This window comes from Chanodichthys erythropterus, chromosome 2 (assembly GCF_024489055.1).
Source record: "Chanodichthys erythropterus isolate Z2021 chromosome 2, ASM2448905v1, whole genome shotgun sequence".
NCBI lineage: Eukaryota > Metazoa > Chordata > Actinopteri > Cypriniformes > Xenocyprididae > Chanodichthys > Chanodichthys erythropterus.
The window spans coordinates 1,089,449-1,113,619 of NC_090222.1; the positions used below are offsets into that span (position 1 = coordinate 1,089,449).

General features: G+C 36.0%; 1 protein-coding gene across 1 annotated transcript in view; it reads left to right on the plus strand.

Annotated features, from left to right (window-relative positions):
- The window catches only part of grik3 (glutamate ionotropic receptor kainate type subunit 3), a 177,608-nt gene extending 153,749 nt beyond the window's left edge, over window positions 1-23,859 (plus strand). Inside the window, exons 12-16 of the mRNA XM_067391507.1 lie at window positions 3,541-3,659; window positions 12,520-12,737; window positions 17,500-17,725; window positions 19,363-19,613; window positions 22,319-23,859. Of these exons, the coding sequence (XP_067247608.1) occupies window positions 3,541-3,659; window positions 12,520-12,737; window positions 17,500-17,725; window positions 19,363-19,613; window positions 22,319-22,747 (1,243 nt within the window). The 3' untranslated portion in view covers window positions 22,748-23,859. The remainder of the gene's footprint in view (window positions 1-3,540; window positions 3,660-12,519; window positions 12,738-17,499; window positions 17,726-19,362; window positions 19,614-22,318) is intronic.
- Window positions 23,860-24,171: the final 312 nt, after the last annotated feature.

The following is a 24,171-nucleotide window of genomic DNA, read 5'->3' on the forward strand; positions in this document are numbered from 1 at the left end:
CACCAATATGTGTGTAGGAACAGGCTACCGTCTTTCTGGTCCAATCTTTTCAGTGACCAGGACATAATCCAGGTTTCAGTTTTCCATGGTTAATTTTCCAAGGTTGTATGTGATTTATTTATTTATTTACTTGCTTATTTCTTCTATTCAGTGAAATGTGCATTTTCTTTGACACAAGCATATCCCAACTGAATTATAAATAATTAAATAAAAAAATAATGTCAAACATGCTTCCAAAACACTCTTCCTGTCTGCCATTGGTTGAATAAACAGATGGCCCAACCCCAAACTCACGCCATTGGTCGAGTCAGTGTTGCTATGTCAGCTGGTCGGGATGTTTAAACAAACAGAGCAATGTTTTCAAAGTGCCGGTTTTTGCACTCTTAAGGGAAATCAGCCTGAGAAAGGCATATTTATTGATGTTTCTGTATAATAAGAATATGAGAGTATTTTAAAACAATTACAACGCATCACCTTTAACACCAAGACAGTAAAAAAGTAATACACATGGGTGTATTATCAGACATGCAGACTTTTTTTCCGAGGCAATGAGTGAAAACATGCACACGGACAAATGTAATCCTGAAACGTGTCTTCTGCGAGTTTCCAGCTACGGTGCTTGTGCTCTGCTAACAAGTCCCTTGACAATACCTGCGTCTCTCATCTTTTGAAGCATCTGCTTCCAGACGTTCCTCGTACAGTAGATGTTAAAGGACAGGTGCTAAAAGGGAAATTACAGACATATGCAGTTACTGGGAGTGTCCAGAGTTAATTATGTTATAGTTTAACAAGCTGTTGAAAGAGCTGAGATGGTACACTCTTGCCACAGTTAGTAAGATACTTGTCTTGATTTGAACAAAATGCCCTGAAGTGGCCAATGTGTAATACATTTATTTTGGCACGATTGTAAAGTCTAGTTTAAAGTAAAGTGCTACTCTAATACTACGAGTTCATAATTAGAAGTCAAAAGTCATTTATGCAGTTGTAACCTACTGCTTTAAAGAACACTTTGTGCTAGTAACATAAGCGAATATATATATTAGCAGATCTCACAAAATGAAACATTAATGTCTATATTTCTATATTTATTAAGTGGTGTTTGCTCATGCAAATCTGACTTTCAAGATGGGTTTTGCTCAAAGGTTTCTACATGAAAAAAAAAAAAATGAAAGTTGAAAATAAAACAAAAATGATTGGAGTGTTTTACAGAAAAATACAGTTACACTTGATTTCAGTAGTTCACTTTAGACACTCTACAAACTATAAGTAACTTTGCAACTACTGTACTGTAATGTACTGTACTGCTTCTTGCAAGATTACTTATCATCAGTATACTCTTGGTTATTTCATTTTTATTTTTATTTATTTATTTTAAACCCAAATGCTGGGTTCAGCCTGCTAGGTCATCATGGGTTATTTTTAATATTTCAACCCAGTGCTGGGTAGTTTTTCTGTAACTCAACTACTGGGTCATTTTTTACTGTTAATACAAATGATGCACCCCCTCACATACCTACCCAGCGCTGGGTCAGTGTAACCCAATGTTGGGTAGTCTGTGCCAAACAGGTTAAAACTCCACTCTAAAAAGTGTTGGGTTAAAAACAACCCAAGTTGGGTTAAATATGGACAAACCCAGAAGTTGGGTAGTTTTATTTAACTCAAAAAAATTAAAATTACTATATGTCTGGCTTAAAATTAACCCAAAATTAAAATCAGACACATAATTACTCTATAATAATCCTGGGTTGTTTCAACCCAAATTTGGGACAAATATGGACAAACCCAACCTCTGGGTTACAAATTTAATTAAAAAAAATAACCCAACAGTTTTTTACCCAAATTTGGGTTGAAACAACCCAGCATTTTTAAAGTGTAGAAGTAACAGCAATAATCAAAAGGTGAACATTTATTAATAAGCAACTAAAAAAGTTTATTATTTAATTATTATGTATTAAACTTATTAATAAATGTTCATTTATTAAGCATATGGTAACACTTTATTTTATGGTTCAATTCTCATTTTTAACTAGCTGCTTATTAGCTTGCATATTACTAGTATATTGGTTGTTTATTAGTACTTATTAAGCACATATTAAAGGTGCCCAAGAATGCTTTTTCACAAGATGTAATATAAGTCTAAGGTGTCTCCTGAATGTGTCTGTGAAGTTTCAGCTCAAAATACCCCATAGATTTTTTTTAATTATTTTTTTTTTAACTGCATATTTTGGGGCATCATTAACTATGCACCGATTCAGGCTGCGGCCCCTTTAAATCTCGCGCTCCCTGCCCTCCCGAGCTCTCGACTATAATAAAGTGCAGTTACAAAGTTCACACAGCTAATATAACCCTCAAATGGATCTTTACAAGATGTTCGTCATGCATACTGCATTCATGGATTGGATCATGTGAATAAAGTATTTATTTGGATATTTACATTTGATTCTGAATGAGTTTGATAGCGCTCTGTGGCTAAAGCTAACATTACACACTGTTGGAGAGATTTATAAAGAATGAAGTTGTGTTTATGAATTATACAGACTGCAAGTGTTTAAAAATGAAAATAGTAACGACTCTTGTCTCCGTGAATACAGTAAGAAACGATTGTAACTTTAACCACATTTAGCAGTACATTAACAACATGCTAACTAAACATTTAGAAAGACAATTTACAAATATCACTAAAAATATCATGATATCATGGATCATGTCAGTTATTATTGCTCCATCTGCCATTTTTCACTGTTGTTCTTGCTTGCTTACCTAGTCTGATGATTCAGCTGTGCACAGATCCAGACGTTAATACTGGCTGCCCTTGTCTAATGCCTTGAACATGGGCTGGCATATGCAAATATTGGGGGCGTACATATTAATGATCCCGACTGTTACGTAACAGTCGGTGTTATGTTGAGATCCACGTGTTTTCTGGAGGTCTTTTAAACAAATGAGATTTATATAAGAAGGAGGAAACAATGGAGTTTGAGACTCACTGTATGTCATTTCCATGTACTGAACTCTTGTTATTCAACTATGATGAGGTAAATTAATTTTTTGATTCTAGGGCACCTTTAATGTCTTATTCTGCATGATCATATTCTACATTCTTAATCCTACCCAATACCTAAACTTAACAACGACCTTACTAACTATTAATAAGCAGTCATTAGGAGTTTGAGGCAAAAGTTGTAGTTAATAGTGAACACATGTTCCCTATACTGAAGTGTTACCAAACATAATAATTTCCAACCTATTTTGGGTTCATTTTAAGCAAGCAAAATAGTAATTTTTAAACAATAGTTGAGTTAAATAAGCAGGTTTGGTCAAACATTTAACCGCTGGGTCAAAACAACCCAATCGGTGGGGTTGTCTACATTTAACCCAGCATTTTTTATTAGAGTGTAGGATATTATGGTCCCCAAATGTGGGAGTTTGGGAAGTCATTAGTACTGCAGATCAGTTTAGTGTTGTTTGTGGTGCAGAACTCTTCACTTTTGAATGTGTTGCAGAGGTCATGTTTGTGACTCTCTCTGGTTCTTGCGACAGGTTCAGCCCGTACGAGTGGTACGACGCCCATCCGTGTAACCCAGGCTCCGATGTGGTAGAAAACAACTTCACCCTTCTCAACAGCTTCTGGTTCGGCGTGGGCTCCCTCATGCAGCAAGGTACGGCGCTTCTACTGCAAACTCAATGCACTTTCCAAAGATGTCAAACAAACCAAAAAAAACTGACAACAGCGTGATTTGACTGTCTTCCACCCTTTACCTGTCAAAACCATGGAGTTCAGACTTTTCTGACAGGAGGAGGAAGTAGTCATCTTGCTTGTCAGTGAGGCGGGGATGAGGGGTGTCAAACATCTGTCAGATACACTGGCAAGTTAGAAGGATAACAGCAGCGTTTGTTTCCTGACACTCAGCTGCCATCAGAGACCTTCCCGATTGTGAGTTTGAGGTTGGGATGACAGTCGACAGAAGAGTGTCTCAATCGTAGCACATGCACAGTGGGGCGTCTCTGTGGTTCATCTCATCTACGTTTGGCCAGATGTCACCTCCCTATACGTTGTTCTTCTTTATTGCATGTCTCAATTAAGTGTTTCTTTCATTCGCCATAGCTGACATGCAGCTTCAGATTGGAAACAGGAGTTATGGATAGATTTCATAAGGAAATTAACAGGTTTGTTCAAGATCACAATGACTTTGCCTTGAATGTAGACGAGAGTAGGCCGTTCCTGTCAGGGGAGTCAGAAAAGTGCAGTTAAATCAGACATCATCCACTTTTTGAGCCTAATGATAACACTGAAGACAGTAACAATTCTCAGATCTTTTTCTGTTGGACATCGAGAAACTATTAATCAGCAAATCAGTAAAGATTCAGTGAGTGAATCTTTAGACTGATCAAAACCAATATCTTATAAGTTTTTAACTCATGTTGACTGATTCATAAATACAATCAACCGAGTCTCAGGAGTCATTCGTATTTGTTCGAATTACATGTTTGTTGTTGCTTGCAACCAGCAGAACTACAAACGAAATCTTCAGCTCTCATGTGCCAGTAAGTGTACAATAACAGGCGTATTTTCCATCATCTTTCTGGCCTTATCTTTTCAACCACCACATTATTATCCAGGTTTCAATTTTCCAGGGTAATTCCAAATTGTCATGTAGTTCAGTAGCGTCTATGCTTTGAGACCAAAAAAGAAGATGACAAATAGGCTTATTAGGTGGTTCAAGTGTGTAGCGCCGAAACTCTATTGTAATTGTAAAATTTTCCAAGTTTCAGCATTCTCCCCTAAAAGTGGTCGGGCAGACCAAACCATCAGTCATCGAGACTTGAAACTTTGAGAGCTGGTAGTACTCACACCATCTACAACATCACCAAGGCTCGCCCTGATCGGCCTGATCGCGTTGGAATCCTTGGCTCAAGATGGACAAGATGCAGGTCTTATATACTTATGGGTGTTTTGGGCTTTTGCAAACTAGTCCTAGATTTTTGGCCGGATTAGTGTCAAACCAATGCAGGGAGATTCTCCGGAGTCTGATTGTCAATAATTATCAAAAAAAAAAAAAAAAGTTGAAATTTTGAGCCTGGTCTCATTTGAAATACATACCCTTGGGAACATTTTTGCGAAAATACGTACCAATAATGTCCTCTGAGTGGTGCTAAAAGCGTGTTTTTTTTGTTTGTTTGTTTTTTGCTAGAACAGATAAACGTGAATATGGTACGTTTTTATGATGTTGGCTTTTATACGAATCACCGCAGTTCTGATTTTAAATTTTGTCCGGTGAGTGGCGCTAAAAGTGTAGTGCTCCATTATTTTTTAAAATAACGTCCCACCATCACTACTACCCGATAGTGTTAACAAAAGCAAATGTGACATAAAAAGCATCCGTAATCGTGTTGTTTTAGCTTGTTTTGAGCTCTTTTACCGTGACTTGTTTTTCCCTGTATTTGTACCCAAGGCTTCCTCGTTCCACTCCGTATCAGCTGAGCTACTGAGCAAGCTTGTTATGTCAGAAAAGCAAAAAATAGAGTCCAAAATATATTTTTTTCCAAATCGTGCACTTTGGTAAAAAGTGTTTTGAAGTCATAACATAATATTGTGCAAGGAGACGTAAAAACAAGTCTTTATTAATCCATAATCTGACCCTGTAATCATAACTTTGTCTGAAAACAATCAAAAGCGCTTGCTGTTTTATTCCCACAGGTACGTCTTTCCAGAAGACCAGGTTGGAAATTTTGGTTCATGGTCCCTAAGGGCCGAGAAAACATTTGAAGTGGGTGGAGCCACTTTTACTAAAATTGGCTATAACTTGTGAACGGAATGAGATTTTTTTTTAAAGATATTTTCACCAAACTCAGCACACCTATGTAAGAACTTATTCTGTGGTCGCGTGAAAAAGTATGCGGCGACCGTCCACTTGAGGGTGCTATAACATGGGGAAAGAACATGAAAACGATTATAACTACTTCACTGATTGTCCGATTGGCTTGAAAATTGGCATGCAGCGTCTTTGTCAGAGGTGCCATGGTTGTCTATGAGGACATTGACATATCTCAAAAAACATGGCTGCCATTGGCCAATGAATTTTGAGCAGCATTCAGAAAAGGTTAATGTAGGCCGATCAGAATGAAATTCACTGGGCCTGTTTGACTCACCGCCCTAGAGGACTGTCAGAAATTCAAAAGAAAACGGCCACCAAACGGCGCCTTCATGTTTTTCACGTGAATAAAGGATCATGTATCATGCAATTTTTGCTCACAACATGCATGCCACATGGTAGAACTTTTTCATTAAATGTTGAAGATTATTTCAAAAACCAACTTTGGCAAACTAGTCCTAGGTCTTAGGCTCAACCTCGATAACTGTTAAAAAGCTTTAAAAATATATAGGTAACAATCTATTCTAATGTATTTTTAACAGCTCCATATTAGCATGCATATCACTAGAATATTGGGTGTTTATTAGTACTTATTAAGCACATATTAATGCCTTATTCTGCATGACCTTATTTTACATTCTTAATCATAATCAATACCTAATCTTGTGGCAATAATCAATATATCGACTTATTGCGCAATATATGTACATGACCTCATTAATTTTTGGTGATGCAATATTGCCCATTATGTTTAGATTATAATGAATGTCACCAACATTTTGCCAATAAGGCATTATAGTGTTTTCCTGACAACTACAGACAGTTTGGAAGAATGCTCTCAATTTCAAAGCCACAATCCACTGTTCTGGTGTAAATATAAATGTCTTTGTTCAGACGGAGATCTGGCTGCTAAGTAGTAATAGTGCACCCTTACTTTACTGAGAAAAAAAAATGTCAGGAAAAAAAATCTGTAATTGGAAAATCTCCATGGTGCCTTTTGTGCATTTGCACTTTGCACTTTTTTAGAAAATATTTACCATTTATTCAAGTTTTTTTATCTAGGATATTAAGTTTTTTGATCCTTCATTTTCATGATCTAAAGAATTAAATGGTTGTTGTCATTTGAAAGTGTGTAGGCCTACTTGCATTATTATGCTTTTATATTATGATTATATATTCAGTGTCATGAAATGGTCTTAAAATAACAATAATATCATTTATTGCAATTATTTCTGGAACAATATATCGCACAACAAAAAGTAGTTATCGTGACAGGCCTACCAGTACCTAAACTTAACAACTACCTTACTAACTATTAATAATAAGGAGTTTATTGAGGGAAAAGTCATAGTTAATAGTTTATATGTGTTCCCTATACTAAAGTGTTAACAATTATATTATATATATATTATATTATATATATATATATTCTGTATTTCTGTACTTAAGAGAGAGTAAATAACCAGGATAACATGATACTGGGGAACAGAATAGACATTTTGTATGCAGTTTTTTCATGGGTATCACATTGTCTTGCAGTGGCTCTATAGATTCAGTGGTGCAGTGAACTGTTCGATATGCATGGAGAAAGCAAACTTTCAAGAATCGACATCAACATCATTTGGTTCCAGTATTTTAGTCATTTAATGGACCACTATTGAATAAGAAGTCCTAATCCGAGTTTTTATCTGAACACAACACCAAAGTGAATGGCACTCTCTCTCAAATATTATTTCCCTTAATGCCATTTTAAATATTATCTTTGGCTCTGTGCTGAGGCGCAACCTCACAGAATTAGATGAAGGAAGCTATTAAAGACACGCAGGGGTTGAAGATGTTTTCACACCCCTCACAGGCACACATTAGCAAATGATACCCTCATAACCAAACGGCATAATAAAGCATGCCAGGGAGTAATGAAATGTTTTACCTCATGTAAGGAGACAAATAGAAAAGACTCTTCCTGTGCCCACGGTGCTTCCTGGCTCATGGGGAGTGCAAATCTGCCGCACATTTCATTACGCATGAAATCTCCACTGATATGCATGCGATACCTGTCAGTTTGAAACAAGCAGCCATGCAGTTTGTGTATTGGTCGAATAGAAGTTCTTGACTCTCAAAGCTGTGTGATGTGCCTTGAGTGTCTGTTTGCTATTCAGTTGCATGAATGATTGATAATGATTTACACTTTAGCAGAGTTGAGAAATTTTTTTTTTTTTTAATTTATTTATAAAAACTCTTCTAGACAGCAATGAGATTCATTTTCAATCCTTTTTTGTTTGTTTGTTTTACTTCATTGGAATGGTTTGAAAATTGGTAAAGATTTTGTCAAAAAAAAAAAAAAAAAGAAGAAGAAAGAGAAAAACAAAATCATGGACATGATTTGAAAAGGTTAAATGGTCCTGAAAAAAAAAAAAATAAATAAATAAAAATAGTCACATTTGTTCTCCTCAAGGTCAAAAATGTCCACTTTGGAAATGAATGGAAGATGATTTTCATCTAGTCAAAACTTTTGGTACTGCGGCCAAACAAAATCTTTGCTCAGTATCACAATATCAAGCTCAAATTCGGAGTACAACTTTTTTAGATTTATGGCTTTGATTTTCTAGAGTAATTCCTCTATTTTAGAGTAAAACATCTTTTTGAAAATATTTATTTCATATAAAAATTTCAAATAGTATTTTTGTGCATTTTTCATAACAGTAAATGTAAATTTCTGTCAAATTTTTAAAACTTTTTTTCACTTCAGCAATATTTCGCCAAGTGTCGTCTTTGAAAAGACATCAAAATTAAGCCTGTGCTCTAAGTTGGATTTGATTTTCAGGTCTATGCTCAAAAAGTGAATACCTGGATTATAATTACAGTGTAAATATAATTTAGTACCATAAAATCCCCTAAAATAACAAAATATTAAATAAAAAAAAACATGATTGAACCAAAATATAGCACATTCGTTATATTGAAATAATAACAATAATGTCATTTTGTAATAATAATGTCATCACGTGAAGAGCACATGACTTATATTAACACATCTTAAACCAGCCTAAGGTGGTTTTCTTGTTTATCGGGTCTCTCAGTGGTCTATTCTATATTCTTCTAAGGAGAAACATTTGAGACAAAGTTGATACCTAAATGAAACACATAGTAAGATCAATAAAATGATCCTCTGGGAAGGATAATCCAGAGACAGAATCCAATATTACAGTATCTAGAGAATAAAATGTATGACAGAATAAAAAATAAAAAATTGAGATCAAATTACAACTGGCATGAATAAAAAATAAATGTTTCCACATGTCAGAAAATAGCAGAGAGATTTGTTGTCTTAATTTTTTTCTTCGTTGTCATTTTTCAAACATCGGTTCCTGTCAGACAGGAAGCTCTTTCACGCTCGCGCAGCAGCAGTTCAGCTGAACTGATAAAAGCATAAAAGCACATTTTTCATGTCTGTCCAAAAATTATTCAGGTTAGACATGGCCTGCTCAACAAAAACGGATGTTTCATTGTGCAAAATGCAGATTATTACATGAAAAATGGTCTGTTTTTGCAAGTCCTAAACCCTTGCTAAAGCTGCCTAGGCTGGTCGGATGGTTTTAGAGGTGTTACGACTGACCAGCTAAACAAGCTTTAACCAGCCAACCATTTTATCAGGTTTCTGTTTTTCCACCGACTGCATGCAAAAATGTTAATTTGGTGACTGATGTGCTTTATCAATTTGCTCAGTTTCCCTAATCTTAAACACATCTTTATTTCTTCTCCATGCTATTGTTTAAAACATTATTGCTTTCGCACACACTGATAGTGAAAAAGCTAAGGAAGTATCAGGCTGAATACTGAATACTAGCCTCCGGCGCTGAGCCGCACTGTGACTTTCTTCTTTTCGAGAGGAAGGTGGGAATGTTAAGTGCAGGTAATTATTCTCACTGGGAAATGCTTTAACTTCGGCCGGGCTGATGTGTTTCAGTGCTTCTGAAAGGAATAGCAGGACAGGGAAAAGCAGGTCATCATAATTAATATCACTCTGAAGCAAACCCACAGAGAATAACCCACAGGCGGCCACAGTTTAGCAACTTTGCCTTCCCTACTTTTACACAGCGATAAGCAGATGTTTAGCTTCAGCGTTATGCTGGAAAATCTGTCAGCTGGTTGTTTGCCGTGACATCAGCATTTCTTTAATAGCCGGCACACTGAAACGTGATAGAGGAACACACAAAAAACAAGGCGACAAAGCAAAGACCCTCTCCCACAAGAGCTGATTTGATTCTGTATGTTGTGGCAAAATTATTATATTAATAAAAAAATAAATAAAAAATAAAGTTTGTCAACTGTATTTGTATTTTAGCCTGTGTGTGTGTGTGTGTGTGTGTGTGTGTGTGTGAGAGAGACACTCAGGGGTTTGCAGTTTTCTAGCTTCTCATTGCACTGTTGACTGTCTCCCATCCTGAAGGAAGTCTCTGTTTGTCCGTCATCTCTGTGTTTGTTTGGTTTGTCTCTCTGAATCTCTCTCTATTTGAGATGAGCTGCTGAATGAACTGATGCTTTACAGAAATAAGGTTTGTCCAAGAAAACAATAAAAGAAAAAAAGTATATTGTAGTATCATTTTGAACAGTATTTTGATACTTTTACCAGTGTATACAGATATTTTGGTAACACTTTACAATAAGGTTCATTAGTTAACATGAACTAATAATGAACTGCAGCATTTATTAATCTTTGTTAGTTAATTTCAACATTTACTAATACATTATTAAAATCTTGTTAACATTAGTTAATGCACTGTGAACTGACATGAACAACTGTATTTTCATTAGTAAATACAGTAACAAATGTATTCCTCATGGTTAGTTCATGTTAGTTAATACATTAACTAAAGTTTAACTAATGAACCTTATTGTAAATTGTTACCATTTTTTTAATAGAAAAATATTTATACACTCAAAAAATTGTTGGATTTACTTAATAAAGCAGTGTCAAGTGATTCCATGCAACTATATGAGTTATTTGTACAAATGTCAATTTAGTTGCATGAACAAAAGAAATTCAAGTAAAACTGACAATTTCTTTACTTAATATTATGTTAAACTTACAAGTATATTTCATAAGGTGCACACACTTATTGACTTAATTTACCTTATTAAATGAACTATTTGCTCTAAAAATGCACTCAAAAAATAACTCATTGAACGAACTCAATTGAATTGAGAGCAGGACATGCGTATATGAGCGCTCACAGCAAAACTCTGCGTAATGGCGACATCAAAATTCAAAAACTTTCCTCAAATGTCCAACATGACTGAACATTAAACACTGACATAAACTAACAACATATTTCCCTTTACTGAAAAACACATAAAATAACACTTAAATCCCTAAATTTGCTCTCCTAACACTATGGGAACACCGGATCCACTGCTCAGTTAGTTTTGTCAACATTAATTTGTGTTTCACTCAGCGATGTTAAGTTGACTGAACAAACACTTATGAGTATTGTCAGCTTTACTTGATTTTTAGTAGAAACAACTCAGTTAAATTAAGTTTAAGTAGTTATCGTACATTAGTTTTTAAGGAATGTGAACAAGGATGGTTTGCGTGAAAGTATTTTTTTTTTTGTGTATTTACTTATTTACCTACTACTGTTCTAAAGTTTGGGGTCAGTACAATTTTTAAAATGTTTTTTGAAAGAAGTCACTTCTGCTCACCGAAAAACATCAATATTGTGAAATATTATAACAATTTGAACTGTATAGTATATTGTAAAATGTAATTCATTTCTGTGATTTTCGCCATCATAAATCCAGTCTTCAGCGTCACATGATCCGGTAACACTTTACAATAAGGTCTCGTTAATTAACTACATTAGTTAACATGAACTAATAAGGAATTGCACTTCTACAGCAGTTAGTGTATTAAGTAAAAATAACTAACAATGGGCAATGCATTGGTTACTTTATTTATTCATCCGATAACATTAGTTAATACAAATATAACTATTCATTGTATGTTCATGTTAGTTCACAGTGCATTAACTAATGTTAACAAATACAACTTAAATGCTGATAGCATTAACTAAGATTAATAGCTCATGTTTACAATAATAAGGTTTCATTTATTAACATTAGTTAAGTGTTGCCCATGATCCTTCAGAAATCACTCTAATATGAAAATTTTCAGCTCAAGACACATTTCTGATTATTATCAATGTTGAAAACAGTTGTGCTGCTTCATGATTTTGTGGAAACCATGATGTATTTTTGTTTTAGGATGAATAGAAATCTCAGAAGAACAGCATTTATTTGAAATGTTTTTGTTACAATGTAAAAGTCTATATGTTTACTTTTGATCAATTGAATGCATCATTGCAAGGTATTATTTTCAATTTTTGTATTAATTTCTCTAACGAAAAAAAAATCTTACTGAACCTAAAGTTTTAAAGTTTAGTTTTATGCAGAATTTATAACTTCATTAATTGAGATGTATTTAAAAACTGTCAGATTAAAGAATCATTGAGACACGAGTGAAAGCAAAAATCTGATATACAGATACACTTTCCCTTCCTATAAACATATATTACCATTACTGATAATTACAAATCTTGATGTGTTTTTATGTAATCAGTTGCTGATGCATTTAATTTCTGTTCAGGTTCAGAACTGATGCCTAAAGCTCTCTCCACTCGAATCATCGGAGGAATCTGGTGGTTCTTCACCCTCATCATCATCTCCTCCTACACAGCCAACCTGGCGGCCTTCCTCACCGTCGAGAGGATGGATTCGCCCGTGGACTCAGCTGATGATCTGGCCAAACAGACCAAAATAGAGTACGGCGTAGTCAAAGATGGAGCTACAATGTCCTTCTTTAAGGTACGACCCTCTGAAATGATCATTGGGATGCTTGACAATACCATGATTATATTCACTGTTTGTGATAAATTTGACATGCTGTTTATTCCATTAAACTTGACACATGGATTTTTGTCACCAGTGTTGAGAACAACTGCAGAATGTTAACAGGAGATTTTTTTTTGAAAGACAGCTTCAGCTAACTTTTCAAAAAAGAAGGAACTTCTCTATTCGTGAGTGGTGTGCAGAGAGAAAAAAAAAATCAATACAATTTCATAAAAGAATTTTTTAAGCTTTTCCAGTTAGATCTTAATTCCCACTGTAAAAGCAAATTCTCCCATGCTCTCAATTCTCTTCCATGTTTGAAGTATTCCTTCATAATGATTTTTTTTTTTTATTATTATTCCAGAGTTTCAGCTTTTGCCTGCAGGGTTTTACTTTTTCACAGCTTTGAGTTTTTGCTCTCTGATGCTGCGGTGCCGGGCAGAGAAAAATGTACCAGGTTTCAGAGTGACACAAAATCGAGGTGTCTTTAAACCAGTGATTGCATATTCATACATTCTTTCAAAATATAGGCTGCTTTCATGTTTTCTGCTGATGTTGTCTATTTCTATAAGTAACCATGTTCCAAAAACATACATTTGCATTTCTGTTTTGATTTATGTTTGAGTTCAAAATTGTTATCTTAAATTTCTATCAACCCTATTTTTACACTTCAGTGTATGAAGCTAATGAATTACGCCTGCTTTGACATTTAGTGCGTGTAGTTTCTATGATTGTGCATCCTTTTTGTCTCCTGAATATATGATTTCAGCATTAGACTGAAGATCACAAAAACAGGTGTTTGCAATTAAAATATCAATCTGTCGCTGCCTGAACACCTTCAGTTCTGCTTGTTTTCTGAAACTTCAGCTGTGGTATTTCAGCGAGCAGACCTGGAACGTCAATGTTAATTTAACATTTTATCAAGAGTAATCAAAGAGCACTCACGCTTGTTCATTTTCTTGGGTCACTTTAAATGTTTCATGGAATTGAGCCAACAATTATCCGTGATTAGCTATGGCTTCTTACGTGACCTCCTTTATAAAAACCATGAAATGCCATTTAAAGTGAGTGCTAATCGTGATGTTAAAGTTTCATTATCCTGAGACCGCAAACTATGCACGCATGCGCGCACACACACACACACACACACACAATTGGTTTCACTTCTAATTCAGAATTTCTTTATAAGGAGACCCAATATTCAGGATAGCATACTACTCAAATTTCTGCCGAATTTATGTCTTTGCCTACATGTCTGCAAAAATATACCAATACATACATTTCACTAGATTTTTAAGCTGAAATGAACACTAGTGGCAGTAAAACACCAACAACCTTTATTCCTTTTCACTACAATTTTGATTACAGGGCCAAATTATCAATTACGCAATATTTTTATGGCTAAAAAAGACTTTATACTATGGTATCACCCCAAAACACTCAATGATTTATAAACTAATACATTTTGACCTTTCCATCACATGCAAGCTAAAATGGCACGGTTGCTCTAGCAAATGTGTTATCTCTTTGCGTTTGATTTTGTTCACTCTGTCAGTTAGGTTTAGGGTAGGATTTAGTGTAGGTGATATGTTATTTTCAACAGAATGTCTATTTACACCAAGTGCAAATACCCTATTTACACTAACTCCGCCCACCAATGTCTGATTGAGAAACCTGTCTGATAACAGGATCAGTGGTGTGGAGAGTAAGTCGGGTGGTGTTAGATTTTAATGTAACTGACCCAAGTTTCAATCCACCTTTTTCCTAACTTTTTCTGATCTTCTCTCTTTTTTTCCCATTGCATATTTGCTTTGAGAGGCATTTTTTAAATACAAATTTAAAAATAACATTAGGTGCCTAATGGGTATTTAATAGTGTGAATAAAGAGTTTATTGGGTTAGCAGTCAGTGGAAGGGAGGGACAAGTAACGTCCCAATAAGGCAACATCCATTCATGTTTTCAATAAATACAATCGGTAAAACTTTACAATAAGGTTCATTAGCTAAACTTTAGTTAATGTATTAACTAACATGAACTAACCATGAGCAATACATTTGTTACTGTATTTACTAATGAAAATACAGTTGTTCATGTCAGTTCACAGTGCATTAACTAATGATTGTGTATTAGTTAATGTTGAAATTAACATTAACAGAGATTAATAAATGCTGTATAAGCGTAGTTAATTATTACTTCATGTTAACTAATATTGAACCTAATTATAAAGTGTTAACATATAATCATACACACTGAATATGTTATTATTGCATACTGTTGTATAATATATTACAATACACTGAGGTGATTGCAAATAGTATTTGCCACAATTTGCACTAATTACGTAACTACCATTTACTCTTGGTGCAAAGAAAATATTTTTTGTTGCAATTCAAACTTAGTTTAAATAGCCACTGCCTATTTTCACACGACAGAGCATTAACCAATACGTACAACAACCATAATGAAACATTGCCACATTTTGCAAGAATGTACCCACTATCTATTTTTAAAGGCACTGGGCATGAAACATTTCACTTATAACATCTCATGGACATGTCACATGAAAAGTGCAGTGAAATTTGTTTTTGTATTTGTATTTTCTTTATATAGCACCAATTTAATACAATGTTAGTTGTCCAAAGTGCCTCACAGTCCCAAGAGAAAACAAAAGTATAATTAAAAACAAACACATAACACACAATAAATATCACTCTCCATCATTAGAACTTGCAGTCAGAGTCAAGCAAATGTGATTTTAACATAGCTTTAAAAACAGGTAAAGATTTGACGGATCTAATAGCGACTGGGAGATCGATCCACAGTTTAGGATTTTGTCTCAGTAACGGCAAGCAGATATTTGACATGTTTACGTTTTGCAGAAATGTAGGCAGAATGACAGAGTAGCCTCTTTTGCAACATCATTTCCCACGATGCAATGTGCTAAACCATCCATTTCCTGTGTAAAGAAATTAACCATTTAAATGTTTAAATCAGTAAATTAACCGACAAATGTTTCCACACTTCTTATTTAACCAACCACCAAAATCTACATTATAACACAAACTTGGATTAAAAAAAAAAAACTGTGCTGATAATGCAAAATAACCATGCAGCACACTGCTGTTTGGAAAATGTATGTTTGCATTAAACTTTGCCTATTATTTTCAAAAATACAGTTGGCAATATTGAGAAGTAGTAGGCTAGCATTCAGTTTGCATACAGTAAACCGGACACAGCTGTGCTGAAAGCAGCATTATAACTGCCATAATCCAGTGTACACAGTGACTGTTTAATCTAGGAAGTGTCAGCTGTATCACTCCGCTTGCTTATTCATTCTTGTGCAGTCCAACGCTGAAGCCAATTCCCAGCCACTTTCAATTATATTGAGAGACACCAGGGAAAATAGCGTTTGAAGGGGGAGGAACAATAACAGGTGCTCAAGGTTAAGAGAACAGCGCCAACACCAGCACGCCGTAGTGTGAAGCTGGAAAGTGTCGCTGTAATGGAGCCAAGACTCCGGAGGAGGAAAATGTCCTTTTCTGAGGGTGTTATGCATGTATCGTACGTTACTGTGGACTGGACGTAGTATACTTTCTGCATGTTCGCCTCTCAATGGCATGATTTACAGTTGGAAGACAGCAAAATGCATTTTGCTAATTTGTCATTTTATTCAAAAGAAGTTTAAACAGCTATTCATAGGTTCTTATGAAATGACATAACAGCATGCAATTGCATACATTGTGGATTCAAATTAGCATGCAGCTTGAGTTTTGCACGTTTTGCACAAAATAAGCACGGGGCAAATAGTTCCTGCTCGATCAGTGAACATTTAACAGACACTTTTATCCAAAGCAACACATAGTACATTACATAGTACAAATTCAGTCCCCCTGGAGTGTCTTAATCAAGGGCACGAAGGTGAAAGTGCTGAAATGAACACAAGTGACTGTAAAACGCCAACAAATTGAATTCGATTTTGATAACAGGGGCAGATAATCGATTAATAAAGACTGCGTGATTTGTAAAATAACAGAAGATGGAAGCTCAGCTGGTACAGCAGTGCACTTGTGATGTGAATGTGAAAACGCTCGATAAAACGGTTAAAAGACTAAAATGACTAAAAGCTGATTGATTATCAGTTGGGTTTAGTGTATGTTATTTTCAAGTCAAGTCACATTTATTTATGTTATACAACACAGATTGTTTCAAAGAGCTTAACACTAATAAACTGACAGACGATAACAGAATGCAAACAATCACATATGAGACTAATGTTTTTGCTCTAAAGCAGCTCTACAATAGTGCCATTATTCAGCTCAAGCCATTTAATGTTGATTCAGTTCAGTTCAATAACTATGTAAAGTTCATCCAGTTATAAAATGAGTTTAATTCAGCTATAAGCATCTGCATAGAAGACAATAGTGTCGTTATTCAAACAAGCATTAATCTTTTAGCGCCAGACATCAGACATTTTATTTCTGAACTACCGCAATACGTACCACAACCAGTGTAAGTTTCAAGTACCAGATTCGCATTAATCTGATTCGGATAAAACTGAAAAGGCTTTGAGCACCACTCATTGGGCATTTCACTTTGAAAGTGTTTCAAAACATGCAAGAAGAAGCGTAATAATCCTCCAGTGAGTGTATATACTGTTCTGACCAGCAAACCAGAGTGATTTCAAAATACAAGCACATGCTCCTTTAGATTACTGAAAAATGACGCTTCTCTCTTTCAGAAATCAAGAGTGTCTACATTTGAGAAGATGTGGGCTTTCATGAGCAGCAGACAGAGCACGTCGTTCGTCAAGTCCATTGAAGATGGGATTCAGAGAGTGTTAAAGTCAGACTACGCCCTGCTTATGGAGTCAACGACCATCGAGTATGTGACGCGCAGAAACTGCAATCTCACACAGGTCGGCGGCATCATCGACAGTAAAGGTTACGGCATCGGCACCCCGAAAGGTAAAACCACCATCCTAACACGTTTTGATTCTGAATTCGGATGAGCCACGATATAAGCGGCTGTAATAATCACATACTGACCTTTTAGCTGAATTCATAAGACTTAAAAGCTAATGTAATTTTACATGCCTAAAGCCTTGTGTGACTGGAACTTTACACAGTATTCATTAAAAAACTGTGTGTGTGTGTGTGTGTGTGTGTGTGTGTGTGTGTGTGTGTGTGTGTGTGTGTGTGTGTGCTTTTGTTAATATTACATTGTATAAACCTGAGTTCACCTACATCTTGGGGACCAGCCACCGGTTCCCACAATGTAAATTCATTAATAAAAATACTAAATGATGTTTTTCTGAGAAAATAAAGGTGTGCACAGTTTCCTGTGATGGTTAGGTTTAGGGTTAGTGTTAGGGGTAGGGTAGGGGGATAGAAAGTATGGTTTGTACAGTATAAAATGCATTGCGGCCTATGGAAAGTCCCCACAATTCACAAAAACAAACGTGTGTGTGTGTGTGTGCAATGCTTTGTTGAAATGCCTCTCCTTTCAAGTGTGGAGTTGGTGTCAAAATGTTAAAGCTATCTATTTATTTTTCCTTTTTTTTTCTTTCTTTCTTTTTTCCTTGGTGTATATTAGATGTTCAAATTCAAAGGGAGTCTGTAAAAGATGTGGTCCACAAATCTTGTTTGTATGAATGCAAATTTTGTAATATCAAAGATACTCATTTTTAGTAATTGCGCAGTTACTTCTCATATTGTATTTTCAAAAGGTTTTGGAATATTTTTTCTTTTCCCCAAATTTGTCACTACCGAAACACAGTAATAAATAATTTAAGAAGAAGGGTTTCATTGGAAACTTTTTGTTTACATCTACCTTGTAAATATATTTTTTTCTATTTTTTTTTTTTTTTTTTAAGTTTTCACAGGTAAATCAATAACAATTACAATTTTAACGACATTTTAGGTGTAATGTATGAGATTTGTTGTATTCATCTTAGTTGACAATTCTTACTGTATTTTTGACAGAACATCCATGTTTCGGTCGTGACTGCACATGTTTGGTAGGGACAGTAGCGACCACATTTTGAACTCGCATACTAAAACACTAGTGATTTGCATAATAAAACATACTAAAATTGTAATGATATGTACTAAAATTTTGTTTATTTTGCCTAAATAAATGACTACCTAAACAACAATGTCATTACCGAAACATGTGGTGAACTTTTGGTTGTGACAATTATTAGATTCAGAAGTTAATGCTGGTTCTGATAGAAAGGTGTCAGAACACACAGTGCATCAGTTTGTTGCGTATGGAGCTGCAGAGCTGCAGACCAGTCAGGGTGTCCATGCTGACCCCTGTCCACCACCGAAAGAGCCAACAGTGACACGTGAGCATCAGAACTGGACCACGGAGCAATGGAAGAAGGTGGTCTGGTCTGATGAATCACGTTTTACGTTTCACGAATTCATCGCTTACCTGGGGAACACATGACACCAGGATGCACTATGGGAAGAAGGCAAGCCGGCAGAGGCAGTGTGATGATTTGGGCAATGTTCTGCTGGGAAACTATATATATAGAGAGAGTTTTCTTAGTACTTGGTATTCCAATGAAGATTCTCATCTATTAATGCATTTATTCCAGGCTCACCGTACAGGGATAAAATCACAATTGCTATCCTCGGCATCCTGGAAGATGGCCGTCTTCACATGCTCAAGGAGAAGTGGTGGAGCGGCAGCAGCTGTCTGGAGGACGAGCGGTATGAGACGGGTCCCATGGGCATCCAGAATCTGGGCGGCATCTTCATTGTGTTGGCTTCTGGTCTGGTGCTGTCGGTGTTTGTGGCTATAGGAGAGTTCATCTACAAACTGCGAAAAACTGTAGAGCGTGAACAGGTGAGACTGACTGGAAATAGAAGCTATAATATGATTAGTTATTCATGACTAGTAGTGGTGTTCTTTGAACACTAACAGTGAGAATTATCCCTTGTAATGTACTGTGTACACTTTTTTGCATGTTTGGACCCGGTGGAACATAAGCTTATAAAACAGTCATAACTTATTTATTTTTCCAACTAAAACAATCTAGTATCTGTAACTTCTCATTAATGTGCTTTTGTTTTTAGTTGTGAATGTTACTGTGTTTTTACCATGCTATTACTACATTCACCCCCTTTTTATTAATAAAAAATTTAGAAATTATTTGATTTTCAAATTTTACAATAACTACAGCAAAAACAAGCGTGATGCAAGAAAAGATATATTTTTATCAGTATTTATGAGAAATTATCTATGAATATATCATTATCTGAAATTCATAAGAACATATAATGTGAGAATTACCCACACGTTCCTCTTCTGTGTCAAAACAAACCCGAATGTGATGGGTTAAGACATCAGACTTGAAACTGCAATGCTCTAGCAACCACGCAGAACTGAACATCACACAATGTCTTTCCAAATCTCCCTGAACAACACCCTAGCAACCTCCCACATTAGCCCAGCAACTGCTGAAACACCCTAGCAATCACCCAGAAGGCCCTAGTGCATGCCTAGCAACGGCCTTGTACCATTACACTTGCAGTCACTGATTTTAGACATGCTGAAATGAAGACGCTCAGCACGATGACTAAAGCTGAGTGTTCATTCACACCTGATAACATCACAGAATGAGTGAAGAGATGAATAACCGATCGAACATCAAAAAGCATAGCAAGCAAATCGCAAATCACTTCCTTTTTATGTAGACACATCTCACAGATAAGATGCCAGTGCTGGAGGTTGACATTTAAACCACTTTGATCATGTATTTGAGTGTAAAAGCATGTTAAAAAATGAGAATATTTTTATCACACATCCCACCTCAAAATGAATTATATTCCCTACTGAACTGGAACATTGTGTTATTTTTCCACACGTGTTAGAAGTTATTTTAAGGGTTGTTTTTGGTCTTATTGATTTAGAAGCTATAACATCATTTTAAAGAACATCATCAAAAGAAAACACATTGAACACTGAAAGAAAGAAATATTTTGGTCACACTTTCAATCTAAAAATGCTGAGTTACAAACAACCAAGGGTGGGTTAAAAATTGGACAAACCCAGCGATTAGGTTGTTTTGACCCAGCAGTTGGGTTACGTGTTTGACCGACTTGCTGGGTAGTTTTATTTAACTCAACTATCGTTGACTAACTATATGGTTGGCTTAAAATGAACCCAAAATAGGTTGGAAATTAAATCACACATATAATTACTAGAGCCAACAATAATAATCAAAAGGTGAACATTTATTAATAAGCAATTTAATAATTGTTTATTATTCAATTATTATTTATTAGACTTATTAATAAATGTCCATTTATTAAACAGTATAATGCATGATCATTTCCAACCTATTTGGGGTTCATTTTAAGCGAGCAGTATAGTCATTTTTAAACAATAGTTGAGTTAAAATAAACTACCCAGCAGGTTTGGCAAACATTTATCCCAACCACTGGGTTAAAACAACCCAATCACTGGGTTTGTTCATTTTTTTAACCCAACTTGGGTTATTTTTAACCCAGTCACAGCAAAATCCCCAGAGTTAAATCAGCTCTGCTCAGAGGACATATGGTCCCTCTCTACATAGAGTTAAAATAACACTGAAGCAGAGTTAAAGTTAATGAATTAATATGCTGTTTGTGGAGTTGTTTAATCAGATCCTGAGAGATTGAATGTCTTTTATCTAAGACTGTGGCTGGAAGTGTTTCTCTTCAGTGATTCTGCTTGTTAACAGCAGGCGTTCATCACTAATGCTCAATCATAACTTAATTAATCACTTAATTATCTCACTAACTTTAACTCTGCTTCAGTGTAACTTTAACACTATATAGAGAGGGACCATATGTAATCTGAGCAGAGTTGATTTAACTCTGGGGATTTTTTAGAGTGTAGATTAGGGTCCAATTCTCAGTATTAACTACAATGTTTCCCTCAATAAACTCCTAATTACTGCTTATTGATAGTTAGTAAGGTAGTTAAGTTTAGGTATTGGGTAGGATTAAGGATGTAGAATAAGGTCATGCAGAATAAGGCTTTATATATGTGCTTTATAAGTATTAATAAAATCCTAGTAATATGCATGCAACTAGTTAATAGTGTGAATTGGATCCTAAACTAAAGTAACAAAGATGCATCAAACTGATAAAAAGAAAAGAGACATTAGAGACCTTTGTGTTGTTAAAATGTCCATTTCAAATAAATCCTTTTTATTTTAACTTTATATTTATCAAATAATCTTGGGAAAAAAAAAATAAATAAATAAAAATATCTATCATGGTTTCCACAAAAAATCAGCAGCATTCTGAAAATTGTTAATTTTTGATGGTTCACGTGGTTCATTTTAAAATGTATTCACATAGAAAACAGTTATTTATAATATTTCACAATATTCTTATAAAAATGCAGGCTTGGTGAACATAACAGACTTCGAAATCAGGGCTAAAAAAGCAGATATTTAATTTGCTGACACACTCAGTTAGCACCAAAATGGACGTGAATGTACTTACTTCCTCTTTTCTCTTTCTCCTCCCCCCACCATGTCCCTTTTTTTCCATCAAGAGGTCTTTCTGCAGTGCGGTGATGGAAGAGATCAGACAGTCGTTCACGTGCGAGAGACGGGTGAAACACAAGCCCCACCGCCCGCCGCCAGCCATGGTGAAGACGGACGCAGTGATCAACATACACTCCTTCAACGACCGTCGCCTGCCAGGAAAGGACAACATGAGCTGCAGCACCGCAATGACGCCCGTGTTTCCATGACTTGCCTGGGCGACGGCCAGCTGAGGCACGTCCCCGGCGCCGTGCCGGAGAGCAGGGACTACGGCTCCGAGATGATCACGGCATTCACCATCAACCGAAGAGACATCCGACACCAAATGGCCAGTCAGAACGGTGGCAGTAGCAGCAAACCAGGTAGTGACCACATCCTCAAACCAATGTATCCCACCATGCCATTGCGAGAGGGAGGCCGATCGGTATCCTTCCTGTGAGAGCCATCCACGTCTGCGAAACTATCCGAGTCTGATGTTTACAAGCGGCACTCAAAAGACTCGAAGGAGCCCCCCGATCAAATGAAAATATATGTTTCTCACTGGAACAAAGTGAAAATGTGGAAAAGAGGCTTTTTTGGAGCATGGCAATAAATGAACAGAAGCGAATGGGAGTAGTTTTCTTAGAGTATCATTTATAGCACATCAAATTAATTTCGAAGAGTTCTGACGATTTGTCCTTTGATTTCGTCAAAATGCTGTGGCGTTTCGATGGGGGCGGCAAAACAAACGTCTCTGTGAATGCGATGTACATTACAGGTATGTGTCGAACCGTAGGAACAGTTTAGTTTAATACGCTGTGACCTGCTAGAGTAGTAGAAAACCCTTAGACTGCAAGTTCCCGAAGGCTACAGAGAGTGTAGCGGCATCCTTTGCTCACGGAAATGCACAAGTAAACAGGGTTGATTTCATTCGAGCCACCTAAACAAATTGAAAAATGAGTAACAATTCTGTACGGCAGTTTTGAGCAAGACTTGCAGCCATTTTGATTTATTTCGTGCTTCACACATTTGCCAGCAGATGTTTTTTGTTGTTGTTGTTGTTGTTTTGTTTTAAACAGCAAGATCTAATGGTAATGACGGATAAACACAAGAGTTGCCAAAGATCTGTCGTCCAAATGGATTTAGACACTTGAAACGCAGCTTCCCCTACAGACAAGAGAGCGAGTGACACTTTGCCTCCGCTGTGTTTGTTAAGTGAGTTATTCCTGAGAATCACAGAAGAATACTCACTTCACACGGTACGTACAGAGGAATCAACACAAAACACAGAGCTTGCCATATGGTGAAGAGCTAATACAAAGGAAATAAAACCGTTTTAAGATATACATGAGCGAGAATGTCTCTCGCCATGTATCTGTTCAGCTACGATTATATTGGCTTTTGCCATCTGCATCTGCTATGTCAACTTGTTTGAAGTTCAGAGCTTATAGATAGTGTGGCCTATGTCAAAACATTAAATCAGAAAACATCTGGGTGTTTTATTATTATTACTATCATTCCATCTTCCACTCTTGTTATCATCAGGTTTCTAACAAAAAGCATACATTACTAAACAAACTCAATATATTTGCTTAAAGGGGACCTATTATGCAATTGTCACTTCTGTAAGGTGTTTGAACATCGATGTGTGTCTGCAGTGCGGGAGAACAACCTGCCTATAATGCTACAAATCCACCCACTCCTTTTTTTTTATAGTCCCCATGAATCAGAAGCAGTCTGATTCAGATTCTACCCTACGATGACGTCATCTTAGGGGGAAGCCCCGCCCACAGTCTGCCCTATTAGCATAGACACACCCCTGAGAGAGAAGCACAGAGTCCGCCATTTCTGTAGCAGCTGGAGTTGTACAATAAGTGTTGTGTT